Consider the following 16,369-nt stretch of genomic DNA (forward strand, 5'->3'; position numbering starts at 1 on the left):
GCAAGCCCCCTCCCCACGTCAAGGCAGTTCACTGGTTCACTGGTGAGTTCTTGGTAAATATCCTGTTTCAGTTTGAAATTGATCAAAAGGAATAGACCGAATGAGCATTTCCCCTGTTTCCAAATGATTCTCCAAGTTGTGCTAAATGATCAGAACTTGTCTCTTCCCTGGTCTAAAGGAGTTGCCTTATCTTGTATTTTCTTCCCACAGGCCATTCAGATCATGATTGGACTGATGCACATCGGCTTTGGGGCTGTCTCATTAACTGTTTTTGGTCAAGTCTACATACCTTTGGCTGCAGTTGGAGGTTATCCATTCTGGGGTGCAATATTTGTAAGTACTAAATTGTCTTTGAGAGCTAAAGTGTTTCAGTGTTAATAATCCTGAATTTAATCCTTGGAACTGATGCAATTCCTGTTCAGTTGTCTATTTTCTGTGTCTTCATTACCTTGGTTTAATATCTGTAAAATGGGATAGAAAGATGATTACTTTGAAAATGAAGGAAATAAATGTTAGTTGCCTTGAACCTTAAGGACTGGGCATCATTCTCAATGTTCCTTCACACACGAACATGTCCACAAAACAGAGGCCAGAGCTATGTGGACTGCTGCCAGTTTCTCAGTGACTCGGTTCATCAGGAAAATAAAGTTTTAGTCCAGTGGCACCTTTAAGACCAACAGAGGTTTTTTTCCTGGTATAAGCTTTTATGTGCATGCACACCTGAAGAAGAAGAAGAGGACTGGATTTATACCCCGCCCTTCACTACCCAAAGGAGTCTCAGAGCGGCTTAAAAACTCCTTTCCATCCCCCTCCCCCAACATACACCCTGTGAGGCAGGTGGGGCTGAGACAACTCTAACAGAAACTGCTCTTTTTCAAGAACAGCTCTTATCAGAACTACAGCTTGCCCAAGGCCATCCAGCCAGGTGAAAGTGGAGGAGTGGGGAATCAAACCCGGCTCTCACAGATTAGAGTCCACTTATAGAAGTGTGTGTGCACACAAAAGCTTATACTAGGAATAAAACTTTGTTGTCTTAAAGGTGCCACTGGACTCAAACTTTGTTTTGCTGCTTCAGACCAACACGGCTACCCACCTAAATCTATCTTCATGGGTTCATCAGTTCATCATCAGGATTTAGTTAAGTCCCCATCAAGATCTGTGTCTTTTCCTGTCTCCGTGAACAATAGTCATTAATTTATACGGAGAAATGAATACAACTCCGCTTCTGTACACAATGTTGTCTTCCATAATTGTCCTGGGCTTCCACATGTCTCTTCATCTTCAACACATCCCACAGTGTACAGCATGCACACACACGCATCCCGAATGCTCTATAAACTCTCTGGCCATCACAATGATAGGTACTTTAGTAGTCCTAAGGTAACAGACAGATGAGATGAACAAAACCTATTGAGGCAGACTCAGCACGGTTTCTGTAAGGGAAGATCTTGTCTCACTAACCTGTTAGTGTTCTTTGAGGGGGTGAACAAACATGTGGACAAGGGGGATCCAATAGATATTATTTACCTTGACTTCCAGAAAGCTTTTGATAAAGTTCCTCATCAAAGGCTCCTAAGCAAGCTCAAAAATCATGGGATAAAAGGACAAGTCCTTTTATGGATCAAAAACTGGCTAATTAATAGAAAACAGAGAGTGAGTATAAATGGGCAGTTCTCCCAGTGGAGGGGGGTAAGCAGTGGGGTACCACAGGGATCAGTACTTGGTCCACTGCTTTTTAACTTGTTCATTAATGATTTGGAGATGGGAGTAAGCAGTGAAGTGGCTAAATTTGCGGATGATACAAAGTTGTTCAGGGTGGTGAAAACCAGTGAGGATTGTGAGGCACTCCAAAGGGATCTGTCAAGGATGGGCGAGTGGGCGTCAACATGGCAAATGGGGTTCAATGTGGCCAAGTGCAAGGTGATGCACATTGGAGCCAAAAATCCTAAATATAAATACACATTGATGGGGTCTGAACTGGCAGAGACAGATCAAGAGAGAGATCTTGGAGTTGTAGTAGATAACTCACTGAAAATGTCGAGACAGTGTGTGACTGCAATAAAGAAGGCCAATGCTATGCTGGGGATTATTAGGAAGGGTATTGAAAACAGATCAGCCAATATAATAATGCCCCTATATAAATCAATGGTGAGACCTCATTTGGAATACTGTGTGCAGTTCTGGGCACCACACCTTAAAAAGGATATTATAGCTTTGGAAAAAGTGCAGAAAAGGGCAACTCGAATGATAAAAGGGTTGGAACACTTTCCCTATGAGGAAAGGTTAAAGCGCTTAGGGCTCTTTAGCTTGGAGAAAAGACGACTGAGGGGTGACATGATCGAGGTTTATAAGATTATGCATGGGAAAGAGCAGGTAGAGAAAGAGGTACTTTTCTCCCTTTCTCACAATACAAGAACCCGTGGGCACTCCATGAAATTGCTGAGCGGTCGGGTTAGAACGGATAAAAGGAAGTACTTCTTCACCCAAAGAGTGATTAACACATGGAATTCACTGCCACAGGAAGTGGTGGGTGCTACAAGCATGGACGGCTTCAAAAGGGAATTAGATAAGCATATGGAGCAGAGGTCCATCAGTGGCTATTAGCCACAAGGTATAGCTAGGGGCTCTGGGGCAAGTGATGCTCTGTCTTCTTGGTGCTTGGGGGGGGGTCAACAGTGGGAGGGCTTCTAATGTCCTGGCCCCACTGCTGGACCTCCTGATGGCACTGGTATTTCTGGCCACTGTGTGACACAGAGTGTTGGACTGGATGGGCCTTTGGCCTGATCCAACATTGGCGTCTCTTATGTTCTTATGAGATGATGGAAGGATCTCTGAAATGGAGTCAGATGTTCACCAAAGGGTTTATGCAAGGAATGTGATTGGAGGGTTCACTGGGTGGGGGGAGCTTGTTAGAACCCTGTATAACTTCAGGGTTGGCGCCAAAATATCAGTTCTGACACAGAAAGTCACAGCTTGAAACTTGCTATAGCCTCAGTGTTGTTGGGTGCTCAATTGTCCAGGAATCTGACAGAATGCAGACACAAGGATTTGGAATTCCCTTGTTCTCACCCATGACAATACTTTTATTTGAGAAAGACAAAACCTTAAGAAGGAGAGCCCTGACAGTAATCATCTAGGTTGATATAATTTAACACCAATTTAAAAAGGGCTATTTTTCATTCAAAAGCCATAATCACGAGTTTAAAAACAATAGGCAGGCTAAGGCCCAATCTGCATCTAGCATCTGCTCTGCTGTTTTACCAAAATGCAGGCTGGAACAGAAATTCCCTTCTACATTGCATGACACTTTCACTTTGATTGATTGTCAGATTTTATGGCAGTGTCCAGACTGCATGCCACTTTCACTTTGTTTGATCTCTCGATTTTATGGAACCATCTGCATAGATTTATGGTTGTTTTATGGCCATGCAGGGGTGACTCAGAAGTCAATATGGCATTAGCCCAGGGTATTTGAATGTGATTTTGAGCTGCATCTTTTTCTGTTCCACTGTGGGTTTAGTAAAACAGCGGAGCAAATACAAGATGCAGATTGGGCCTAAGAAAAATGTGTGGCCTCTTTGTTATTTCTACATGCATTGCTGCTGGAGCAAGAGGTAGAAACCTAAGGTAACCAGAAGACCGGTGTTTCTTCTGCTTTAAAGATGATACTAGTTAAGCTTAATGAGACAATATGCTGTTATCTAACATCTATCCCATTGTTTCTAAATAGAGACAATTGTTCTGTAAATGTTGTGTGAATTACAGTTTAATACTTTTTCTTTTTCTTTTGATAGTTCATTATTTCTGGATCCCTTTCAGTGTCAGTTGAAAATCATCTGAGCAAGTCTTTGGTGAGATATATAAATATAGATATTTCTTATTTGAAACTAGAGTTGTCAACAAACAACCTTCTTCCTTATCAGTTGATGGTTTCTGTAAGAGGTACTCTGGAAACTCTGCTGCCCACTTAGAACAGGAACCAGCAGTCCTGTTCCCATCAAATTCCCCACTGCGTCTTCATCCTATCAACATGTCTCAGTGTACCCAACAAACTTTGACTAAAATGGACCTTTCTTACAGAATGCCAAATTTTGTATCAGGCCTGGGTGAGCCGTTCAGACCCTGATCTTCCATTTTTTGTTCATAACACAGGCATACTGTTCATATTGTGGAAACTACTGCAGAGTAGCTCTTTCATTCACAAGAACAGTACTATCTAGAACCCCAAGTCACATAGGAGAAGCCCACAAAGTGGTTCCTTCCATGCCTGTAGTTGCCCAAATATCTGGTAGGTGTCCAAGTCTGGGCCCAGGAGTTCCTGATGCCACCACAGCTGGGGCTGTAGTGGGCCTGACATCAGGCGAGGACAGGCGAACCCCCCAGAAGCATTGCAGCTGACCCTCACCAAGCGCACCTGGGTCTGTGTCAGCCGGCCCTGCTCCCATTGGCGATGCTGGCAGCTCGCCTCCTGGGGGCCTATGGCACCAACCCTGAAAAGAGAAACAGGGCTGGCAGCCAGACCCCCTGAGGAGAACGCCAAGCTCCGGGGAGGTGAAACAGCTGGGATGCGCCAGGCCACACCTCTGCGATGACTGCAGCAAGGTGGTGTAAAAATAGTCAAAAGTATGTAAATTACTCAGAGTATCAATGGATCTTGCTCTATTGGAAAGAAGAGATTTCTTTGCCTTTAAAAACCTTTATTTCTAAGGGTGAAGGTACACAGGAAAACTACAAGTAAACAGAACATCTAACAGCTACATTTTCTAAGCTGCCTATAGTTCAACACTAACACAGAGATAATGGAGAATCTGTCCTTCTTCTCGACCCCTAGAAAGGAAGTCACCTGAAACAAACAACCAATCTGTATCACAATAGAAGCTACTTTTTCCGGGCTAATTCCCCATTGGCTCAATGCCAGGTATCCCTTCCAGGTCAGTCAAACAATAGCAATACTAGGTAAACAAGTTAACCCTATAATGACTGGATTGTCAGACATTGTAAATACATACATTTCCAACACAAGGGAGGGTGGCTGGAGGCAGTGAGGGACAGCTTACCTGCATCAATGAGGAGTTCCTTGGTGGCAGAGGAGGAATGGCAGCTGATGTGGTTTCTGGACTGGGACTATGAATAGGAGCCACACCCAGGGAGCTGGAGGGGTGGGAGAGAAGTGGAAGGCAGGGCCAAGAAGAGAAGAAGGGACCGTCTCTCACCCAATAGGGTCCCCAAGGAGATGGAGAGGCAGAGGAGCCAGTGGGAGAGAGGGTAGTGGGGCAGTGGTGGAAAGGGGGGGACAGATGAAAGGGTGGAAGGGAATGCTGAAGTCAGGGAGGATAAGGACCGGCTAACTGCCTAGAGGTACTGCAAGAGAGAAGGGCAGTAGCAGTCAGGGACTCCAAGGAAGGTGACATAACCACCTGGCTCCTAATTCTGAGACTACAGAAGCCATGTTCCCCCTAGATGTCTCCTCCCCCTCCTTCCCAAACCCCTAGGATGGCATGAGAGACCAGGGGCCACTCTGGAAGACCCCACGGAGTGTCACAGTAGGAATGACATTTATAGTGAAAAGAGAAATGTCATTTATTCTTCCTTATAATTCAGAACTTCTAACATTAACTTACTAGTGTGGGAAGGAACCACACAGGCAAGTTTTGTCTGCTGTGAATAAATCATCATCAGATCCAAAGTCGGGGGGGGCGGGGCTTCGGCTCGTGCATGGCAGGCGCCTGTTGAACCGTCTCTGGAGCCCGTTTCTCCCCTTACCTAGAGATAATTAGCAGTAAGGCGAAAATTTTCAGTCAAAGTATGGGCAAAACTGGCAAAGACTATATTAAACCAGCGGCCCCTGGTCTGAAGTCCACACGATCTCTTTTTGTGTCGGAGTCTCCATCGGACGATTTCATCAGTGGTAAAGCGAAGGGCCATAAAATGGCTGACAGAGAAGCCGCTTCGGGCTCCAATTCATGCGGACTTACGAAGAGCGATCTTTGCGAAGTCCTTAAAAATGTTAAGAAAGAAATTTTATCTGAGATCAGCGACATGATAAAGCCCATGGCTGATCAGCTGGAGGAATTAACTACCGCAATGAACAAAATCTCCCAGACGGCAGAGACTGCCTTGGAAGCCGCGATCACTAACCAGGGAGATGTTCAACGGTTACAGGTTACTTGGACAAGGGACAAGATATTTTATTTGGAGCATAAATCTAGAGAGAGATTTTTAAAGTTTTGGGGGATTGCTGAGCAAGCGGAAGGTACATCTGAGGTAGCTATGTTTATTTCACACTGGCTGGCTGTGACTTTAAAACTTGAGGAAGGGATAGCCCCGTTTATAATCAATGCGTATCGGTTGGGCTCCGCAAATTCGAACAAGCGCAAAGGTCCCCGTGACATTTTAGTGGAGTTTGCTGAGGCGAGAACAAGGCTTAAAATCTTACAAATGGCGAAGAATAAAGGCTCCTTTATGTTTAACAACGAGGAGATCTCCGTTTTCCCTGATGTGGCCCCAGAGGCTTTACAGTTGAGACGGAACCTGAAGCCGATTACCAAGAAACTGACAGAAGTGGGAGTTAGATATAGATGGCTGCCGTCAGGTTACATGCAAGTTCGCCTCAACGGCAACAATTATCAAGCCGATGATTTTGACTCGGGCATAGACATACTGAAGGCATTGAGAACTGACTTCTCCCCGACTGAGCAGCAATCGATTAACATGAAGAAAAGAAGGCTGGAGGATCTGGATGTTCCTGCGCGATGGAGCAGGATCCCAGTTTGGCAGAGCACTATTGCTGACGAGTGATTTGGCGTCCTGAGGGCTTTATTGAATGTTTTGTTTCATTGTTGCAATTTTCATCTTTCTGACCTTACTGACATGCTATGTTTTATGCTCTCTGGGGTTGGGGGGGGGAGGAGGGCTGGGGGTTTGGTTTCACATTTCCTTTAAAAGTGTGTGTAACCAATGTTGTTCTTTTGTGTGTTCTTTTTTCTGACACCTCTCGTGGGAGGGCATTTCTTGCCCAACAAGGAGTTTATCCTTGTGCCGGAGGGGGTGGGGGAGGTGTTGGAAGGGTAGAGCTCGAAGGTTACTCAGGGTTGTTATGTCATTAATAAGCTACAAGCTAGTTGTATTGAACTCCATGCTCAGAAATTTGGTAAAGTCTTTGCCTAAAATGTATATTGGCGGGTATTATTGCAGATTTAGAGTGATAGTACTGTTTATGTGCCTGCGCTCCAAGTATGATAAACAATGGCTCTTAATAGTTTAAATATAGTATCCCTAAACTGTAGAGGCCTTAACAACAAGGTCAAGGCCAAGCGTCTATCTACATACTTTAGGCAACAAAAGACCAATGTTATCTTTATGCAAGAAACATTTATAAAGAAAGATAGCCTTGCAATCAATTCCAAATGGTTTCCAAATCAGTACCTGGCCTATGGGACCTCTAAAGCGAGAGGGGTGGCGATACTAGTGTCCAAACACACTAGTTTTATTCTAGAGGAGTCTGACATAGATGAGAAGGGCAGGTATGTTTTTGTAAATGGTTTATTGAATGGAATACGGACCACCTTGGCCTCAATCTATGCGCCTAACCAAGCACAAATGAAATTTCTTCAGGATACTCTCACGAAGTTACAATTTTTTAGGAAAGGGTCTTTGATATTAGGGATTTTAATTGCACCATGAATGATCTCTTAGACAGGTCTAATCCACATTTCCGGTCCTTTAAGGCCTCTAAGAAAGGCTCACCCAGTCCACTTCAGAAATTAATTGATAAGCTAGGCCTTTGTGATATATGGAGGGTCTGTAATCCTACTTCACGTGACTATACTTTTTTTTCTTCTCGACATCAAACGTATTCCAGAATTGATTATATAATTACCTCAGCGGACCTGATGACACAGATTGACTCTACGGGTATTGGTAGTTGTAGATGGTCAGACCATGCCCCAGTCACATGCAGTATAAAATGGGGTCAATCTATTAACAACAGACCACAATGGCGTTTCAAATCCTTTTTATTGCAAAGCCCAAATATACTTAAAGAATTAGGAAAGGAAATTGATGAGTTCTTTCAATATAATGAAAATTGTGGAGTTTCGCCACATGGAGTTTGGGATGCTTCTAAGGCGGTGCTTCGTGGCAAATGCATTGCTCTTTTTGCGGCCTGGAAAAAAAAGAAAGAAGCTGTTGAGCAAAATTTATTAATTAATATTGAAATTCTGGAAAATAAACATAAACAAACCGGATGCCCCAAAATATATACCCGACTGCTGCACCTGCGCAAACAATTAGAATCTCTAGAAGCTGCGGCCCAAATACATTCATCGCTTTCGCTCAAGAGGAAGTCAAACACCAAGGGATTCAGAGCTCTCAAAGTTCTAGCTTGGAGAGCCAGACGTCAACAAGCGGAAAGGATCATTACTTCCATTAGAGATAAGTATGGCAATCTACAGTCAGAGACACCTCAAATATTAAAAACGATGGAAGACTTCTACTCAAATCTTTATACGTCCTCCTCACCCAATGATACTGATATCAGCAGTTATTTACAATCTAAATCTGATCTGAAACCTCTATCGATAGAGCACAGGGAATTTCTTGATTTACCTATCACTGAGAAGGAAGTGGGGACAGCTATAAAGGCCCTGAAGAGGAATAAGGCGCTGGGCCCTGACGGCTTTAATACTGAGTATTATAAAGCGCTGACAGCTCAAATTGTTAAACCAATGACGAAACTTTTTAATAACATTCTAAAGGGAGAGGAAATCCCCAGAACATGGAGGGATGCAAATGTAATTCTTATTCCGAAAAAACACAAAGATACATCATCAGATCCAAAGTCCAGCATTACAAAATCAGTTTAATGAGGATGAATGCATGCCACAGATGGGAAAGCAAATCAAAGCAACGAAGAAGCGCGCGCCGCGGCAAACTGTTTTTATTTTTGTGTACATGACAAATGCGCATGCTCCGTTGGGTGCGCATGCGCATCCACAGAGACTTGGACAAAAAAACCCACCTTATTTGCAAGGGGACATGGGCGGGCGCCGGATGCCTCCGGAAACGCGATCAGACGCCCGCCCTTGCCCCGCAGTTTCCGGAAACTAGTACCTCCAAGGTACTAGTTTTTTGCCACGCAGTTTCGTCTGGAAGCCTCGGTTGAGCCACGGAAGTGCTACGCTTCCCAGATGTGCTGGTGAGATCGCGCCCGGAAACTCCGGCTGTTTTCCGTCTCACTTGTGTGGCTTCTGTTACGTGTGACCGCAGCCCAAATTAAGATTCAGGGGAGAATTTGTGGTCACTTGCCCTCCCTTAATGCCCTCAGAAGACAGAGACCTGGGTTGTTGCCTATCAGGATTCCCAGCCCCATGTCCCACTAGGGGATGCAGAGGTATCTTATTATGTGTCAAGAGGGAGTGGAAGTGCTTTTGTGGGGAGACGTTTTCCTCCTATTTTTGTGTGTTTGTTCGCAGCTTCAGGTCCACTCTATTCCCTGGAGCCTCTCTCCCAGGGGATCCTAACCCAAAGCGCCCCTTCATCCCTGCCAATTCTGTGCTTGGTGGGTCAAAGGGTGTGTGTGTCAGACTCATGAACAAACTTACTGTCAACAACACTCTCCTGAAAATGATTTGTTTATTGAGATATGAATATGTGTCAGGCTTCATATTTATCCTCCCTACAAGCGCCACAACTCCGCAGAGCTTTCTCTTCAGCCAGATACATCCTACCTACAGTGAGGGGTATCTCAAAGCTCTGAGGAGAGCAGGTTTTGTTGGCGAGACTATGTAACTCCTGACGCTCAATATCCAACATCTTCTGTTTGATCAACTGGAATGTACCCGCTGATGGGAGCATAGTCAGTGAACCCAAAAATATACCCATGGCCTTAATTTATTTCTCAATATATGTTATCCAGTTGGACATGTTAGACACTGAGAGCATTTAGTAAATGAGGCTCCCTGGGTCAGAATTATAATGTAGACGTAGCCAATATTTAAATGTCATAAGCCATGCTCTGGTTTTGACTAGATTCAGGGCTGTTTCTAAGCAAAGAACTGCATATGGGACACACTTTGGCAAGCCCAAAACTTTACGTAGGAATTTGGACTGGACACAATCGATGGTACTGTCAGGAGCTCCGATCCATAGAAGTGAAAATGTCCTTGACTACATTGGAGCCATCCAGGTATCTGCAGTCACAAGGCTGCAAAATCAATAAGCAGAAATACTCATTCTGTTTGATCCAGCAGTAATGTCTCATGATGGACAGGATTGTCCACGGAGTGGACATCTCCCTGCCTCAGCAGCCAAATATGGCCACTGAAATGCTGCTGGGGGTGGGGGTGGGAATGGGAATGAGGAAACAAGTGGGCTGGTGTGTGAGAGAGGAATCAGTAAAAATCACCCTTTTACATCAACGGAAACATCTGACAGGATCCATCCCATTGAAAGAGACCTAACCCAATGTACAAAAACCATCACCCATTTCCCCAAATTATATTAGTCATATAAAACAGACATTATATGAACCTCATAACATATATATTTTCATGTGACATGACATTCCTTTCCTATCTGTCTTCTCTACTACACTCTAGCTACAAGAACCATCCTCAGGGATACAGTTGGAAGCTTTGCCTAGAGCATATTTTAATGGTAGATACACTAGAAATCAAACCTATCAATGTTCTTTGAAGAAGCTTAATTGATTTTCGGACTCTTTCAGGTGAAATGTAGCATGGGAATGAACATCACAAGTGCTGTGATGGCATTAACTGGCATAATTCTGTATATCTCAGAACTGATTGTGAATATCCTACCAGGTGACACAAATGTAAGTGAACAAATAGCACTAATGCCTTTGACTGTATTTGTTAGATCGCGCTAACAAAGGATCGGAGAATGATTTTAGCTCAGTGATTCAGCTTTATTCGAAGTAGCAAGCAAACACTCAAACGCATTCCAAAACCAGAACAACCAAACAGTGGGAGCTATGCTCCTTTTAAACATTACCGGGCTAATATAGCCATGCCTATTTACATTTAACAACCAATGAGACTGATGAGTTAAAGACCAATGGGAGTCTTTCCCTCCCAGGGAATAGCATCGTTCTGATTGGTCGCTGTTACAAAGCGACCAATAGGAAATTCGTTCAGAGGAGCCCTAGCTTGGCTCGAAGCTTAACATGGGAGTCCAATGAGGTGATTCATGTAATTGTTCTAATACATTACAGTATTGGTTGGAGTCACAGAAGGAACATGTGCTAATGGGACTGAAATACTTCGCAACCTGAGCAGTTTTCTGTTTTCTAGACTTGTATATAACAAGTTTGTTTGTTTTGTTTTTAATGCCAAAAGGGACTGTTTCATTGTTAGGTTTGATCATAAGGTGTTGTTTCATTCTTGTTCCTTCCATTTTTGCTGCTTCATTTTCATAATTCTATATTGTTGTTCTCTCCCACTGGTTTCAAGGAAAGACACACCCCAAATTGGACAAAACTTGAAGGGTTGTAGTATTCCTCGAGGACAATTATTATAACACCCACGCTATCAACTTTCAGACAAATAGAATCCCCCTGTCTTTTTTGAGGCAATGAAAGGTACCCATCTTTAACATTAGAGTCTATGGGGAAATGGATAGGAAAGATTCCAAACAGTGACACAAACAGCACGGCAGCCACAGCTTGAGGAACAGTAGCACAAGGAAAAGGCAGACCGACAATGCAATGGCGTTTGGTGGCCCAAGGAGGTTAAGGCATCTGAGCTGGAAAGCAGCAAGAGGAGCACCTTGGGGAAGATTTGCTCAGGTCGGGGGATAAGGCTTGGTGAGTAGGAGACAAGCAGAAGAGTCCAGACTGCAAGGGGAAATTTGGCACAGCAGGGCAGGCATTGGGAGAAGAGTCCCACCCCATATCCTTTAGGACTAGAATATCTCATGTACGTAGCTAATCCTTGTTGCTACAGCTTGCAGTCAACCAAGAAAGCCCAAAGTCTCTCTCCTCTCCCCCCCCTTAAAGAACACAGAGCTCTTTCTATGCTAGGGTTGCCAACCTCCAGGTGAGTCCTGAAGAACTCCCTATCAATTATAAATGATCTCCAGATGACAGAGGGGGCATTCAGACGGGCAGCTAATTTCACCATTATGCCAGTTTGAATTTTATCCTGATCTTTTTAATCCATCGTACCATGACCAGACCCCCCTGGTGAATCGCCTTACCGCGCGCTGCCTCCATTGTGGATTGTCTAGACAGTGTCCACTGACGGAGGCATGTGCAGTGTTTTTTTTTTAAAAAAAAACCGTTTGCGCATGCGCATTGGCGTCACAGCGCGTCCTTGTTGATCTGCACATGCGTAGAGATTTTTTAAAATGGCACCCGCTCGAGATGGTCTGACATCAGACCATCCCGACGGGAGGATTGTGCGCTGGTGGAACAATCAGACGCAAGCTTAGAAGGGAGCTGCAAGCAAGGAAGCAGAGTGCTCGTCTCCTGGCCTGTTGCCAGCTGCTTGCTGATGACAGCCTGGGGTAGTTGCAGCAGGACTCCCAAGCAGCTGGGTGCTAACAAGGGCTTGTTAGGGAGTGCCTATAAAACCCAGGGCTGGGAGCCTGTATGTTGTGAATGACCTTGGCCTGTTGGATCTTGCTTCCTGTATGATGCTTTGAACTGGACTCTGCTGTCTTGGTAACTGACCTTTGGACTGACCTTTGACTCTGACTCTGGTATTTGGCTTGGACTGACCCTAGATTCTGACAGTAACAATGCTTCACACCAGCATCCTCTAAAAATTGTTCCTGTGCATAAAGTTTAAATTCTTCCTTTGTAACCCCCCTGTCTTCTAGTATTTCCATAGCCAAAGGATGCAAACAATTTAGATATGCTGATGAGGGTTCATTAACATGCTGATAAGTCTCATAAAATGTAAGTTTCATTTCAGAAGCTGAAGCAATATTGCCATATGCAATTTCTAAAACAGCAAAGCATTCCTTTGCAGTAGGGTTACCGGGCCCCCTTGTCTTGCCAGCAGGGGGATCTGGGAGGCATTCTGGGAGTGGGTGGGAATGTCCCCAATGTGCTGACATCACCTGGAAGTGATGTCATTGCACTGGGCCCATTCTGCAGGGGATGCTCTAGCGTTTGGCTGAAAACTCTATGGTGTCCCCTACATGATGTGCCTGGTGTGATGATGTCACTTCTGAGTGATGTCATTGCACCGGGGTGGGGCTCCCCCTGCCAGCCAGCTTGCTGGTGGTGGATTGGGGCCCCCGAGATCAGGGGAATCCCTGCCCCCATTGGGGGGTTGGGAACCCTATGTGGCTTGTAAACGTAACCTTGACTTGAAATGTTGCAAAATACCAAATGGACGTCGAACCAAACTCTGTGACATGTTTCTAATGAGTCAGGCCTGGGGAACCTGCAGCCACACAGCCCCTGAGGGGAATGTTGTTTCTAAAGCCTGCAGGAGCCCGTGGGGGCCACAGCATGGGGGAGGAGCTCAGGAAAACAGCACAGAGGGGAAGGCCAGGAGCCCCTCCCCAGCCACCGCCACAGTCCCAAACGGAGTTGGGCTCCCTCCCCACAGGCTCTCATAAGGGCGTTCCACACACAGCTGCCGTGTGGCTGCCAGGGAAGTGTGCTGAGCACAGAGAACAGGGTTGCCAGAGATCTCCCGGAATCACAGCTGATCTCCAGGCAACAGAGATCATTTCCCATGGAGAAAATGGCCGCTCTGGGCAGACTCTATAGTATTATTTCCCACTGTGGTCCCTCCCCTCCCCAGACATCCCCTTCCCCAGGCTCCCCCCCCCCCAGATCTCTAGGAATTTCGCGATCGGGAGTTGGCAGAGAACATGCTGTGTTATGGTGTAGCTTGGTCCTGAGAAGGTCCTGGCCAGGCTCTTAGCCACTACTGTGGGTTTTACAGGTTTATGTTCAAACAAGATGGGCAAACTTCATGAGCAAATATTTCAAAATTGCCACCAGTTCTTCCACTGGTGTTTTCCAGATATCTGGACCTAGAAAGTGGCTAGCAGGATGCTTGTTATTGCTGCAGATTGAACTAACTTGCTGGCAGTGAGAGGTGCTTAATAGATCACTTACATTTGTCTGTGCTCTTCAGCCTGTAGGTGTTGGTCTTGGTGTTCTGCTCCTCTTCTTCAGTTTGCTGGAGTTTGGCATCACTGTTTCAACAGCACATTTTGGATGCCAGGTTACCTGCTGCAACGATGACCCGGTATGCATTTGATACCTTGCTCAGTGTTTAAATTGATGGTGTTGGAAATCTGAAAGATCAGAAGATAGTTCATGGAGATGTTCCCCTTATGCATGTGAATAACATGTGACTGGGAAATGCTTTCAGGGTGCTACAAGGATCTTACAGCTCCTTCTGAATCGTCAGATGATTTCTGAGAACAGATGTTGGTTCTGGATTTCAAGTCTCATCCAGCCTGGGAGGTGGTCCCATGTGGCATGGTCTTTGGCAACTGCCAGCTGCGATTATGATGAGGATCACTAGGAGATCCATGATCAGATCGTCCCAACATCTTAAATGACTAGTGTCACTCATGCACTCAGGCCCCTGTTTGGATCGCAGCCATCTGGGGAGGGGAGAAAAGGTTCAGTCTTTTCCTCTGCACACGTGGCTTCACCCATTGAATCCACTGTCACTCGCTGCTGTTACTTTTGGATGGAGGAGAAGTTGGGCAAAGATGGGTGCTCCGAGGGTCGATTGGCATGTATTTATATCTTTAAGGACAAAACTTAGGACCAACTGCTAACCAGATTACGGAGGTCATTTCTTTTCAGCCGTTGCTTTTCATCTTCATCCATACATCCGTACAATAAATGTGCATTTGTTTCTCATTTACTGCAAATTAGTGGAAGCACTGCTGTCAAGCATTTCCTGCTCCTGCTCAGCAATAATGTATTCATTCCACTGTGATCTCTCTGCGTATCCTACAGAAATGCAAGATTAGTGGTTGGTGGTGTACCTCTCCCATCCTCTCTCCTACCCCCAGCAGGCCCACACCATTTTAAAAAACAAAATAAACTGAAATGTAGAAATACTTTGGCAGGCTGTACATGGTCCTCGAGTACAACCTGTCCAGACTTTTTAAAAAAGTTACAAAAAGCAGAAAGTACAAAAAGTTCCCCTTCCTCCCAAACCACTCCTAAAAAGAATATTTTCTGTCAAGCATAGTAGGCCTGGGGCCAACGTACTTGAAGGACTGCCTCCTCCCTTATAAACCTACACACTGGCTCGGGGCATCTGGCCTGCTTCGGTTACCCTCACTACCTGAGGTTAGATGGGTCAGCGGCCACCCAAGAAAGGGCCTTCTCCATTGTGGTACCAAAATGTTGGAACACCTTCCCCAGGGAGATTCATCTCTCCACCTATTGGTGTCCTTTGCCTGCAGGTCAAGACTTTTTTGTTTCATCTGGCATAATCCCAGTAACGGTTGTTGGCTGTACTTCTGATGTTGTCTACGTATTGTTGTTGGGGTTTTTTTTGGCATTTTTGCATGTGTGTGTACGTGTGTGTGTGTGTGTGCCCATGCCTGGAAGTCATGGCAACCTCTGGCAACTCCTACTGGGCCACGGAGGACGTTCATTTATAATTTTAACTGTATTTTTATCTATTTAAATGTTTCAATGTTTTTTTTCACTGCCTTGTGGACAGTAATTTGGTGGAAAGGCAGCATTAGAATGTTTTAAATAAATAAATGTTTGTGTGTTTGTTTCAGGACATGGTTTTTGTGCCCTATACTGTCAGTGGAGGTGTGGCTTGTGCTGAAGGCCATCCTGCCCCTCCAGCCTATGAGGCTCTTTCTCCGAAATGAGAGGCTCAGCCAGGAACTGAACAGAGAAGTCTTGCCAGCAGTCTTCACACTAATCAAACTGCAGTTTGAACACAGATTACAAGCCGTGCCTTAAAACATTCAAATAAACGTTCACTTTTTATCTAGCACTCAAAACTGCTGTAAAGGTTTCATGAAGCCATGTACTTGCACTTCTTTTTTGCAGCTGTTTTCGGGGTCTCAAGTCATTTATTTCAAGGCTAAAAGATTGTGTGTGTTATATGCTGCCTGGTTGCTTCCAACAGATGGTGACCCTATGAATTAACAACCTCCAAGCAGCCTTGATCAGGTCTTGCAAACTGAGGGCCATCTTCCTCTTTTCTTCCTCTTCTTCTTTTTCTACTGCCTTTAAATTTTCCTAGCATTATTATCTTTTCCTGTGGGTCTCATCTTCTCATGATGTGACCAAAAGATTAGGTTAGAAGGAAAGCTAGAAAGCAACACTTACAAATAACCAGGTCAAGAGCATTCCACTTAACTGCAGCAACCACAGACCAGACTTTTATGTGTGATA

At 44.9% G+C, this 16,369-nt stretch overlaps 1 protein-coding gene across 1 annotated transcript; it reads left to right on the top strand.

Annotated features, from left to right (window-relative positions):
- Window positions 1-210: 210 nt before the first annotated feature.
- On the top strand, window positions 211-15,837 carry LOC107124842 (membrane-spanning 4-domains subfamily A member 8-like; the record flags this gene model as incomplete). Its single annotated transcript, XM_015428345.1, has 5 exons — window positions 211-333; window positions 3,795-3,851; window positions 10,727-10,834; window positions 14,118-14,231; window positions 15,742-15,837. Coding segments are annotated over 5 exons (498 nt in total), but the record flags the coding sequence as incomplete, so codon positions are not given.
- Window positions 15,838-16,369: the final 532 nt, after the last annotated feature.

Source organism: Gekko japonicus, unplaced genomic scaffold (genome assembly GCF_001447785.1).
Source record: "Gekko japonicus isolate JY-2015 unplaced genomic scaffold, Gekko_japonicus_V1.1 scaffold4460, whole genome shotgun sequence".
In the NCBI taxonomy this organism is placed as follows: domain Eukaryota; kingdom Metazoa; phylum Chordata; class Lepidosauria; order Squamata; family Gekkonidae; genus Gekko; species Gekko japonicus.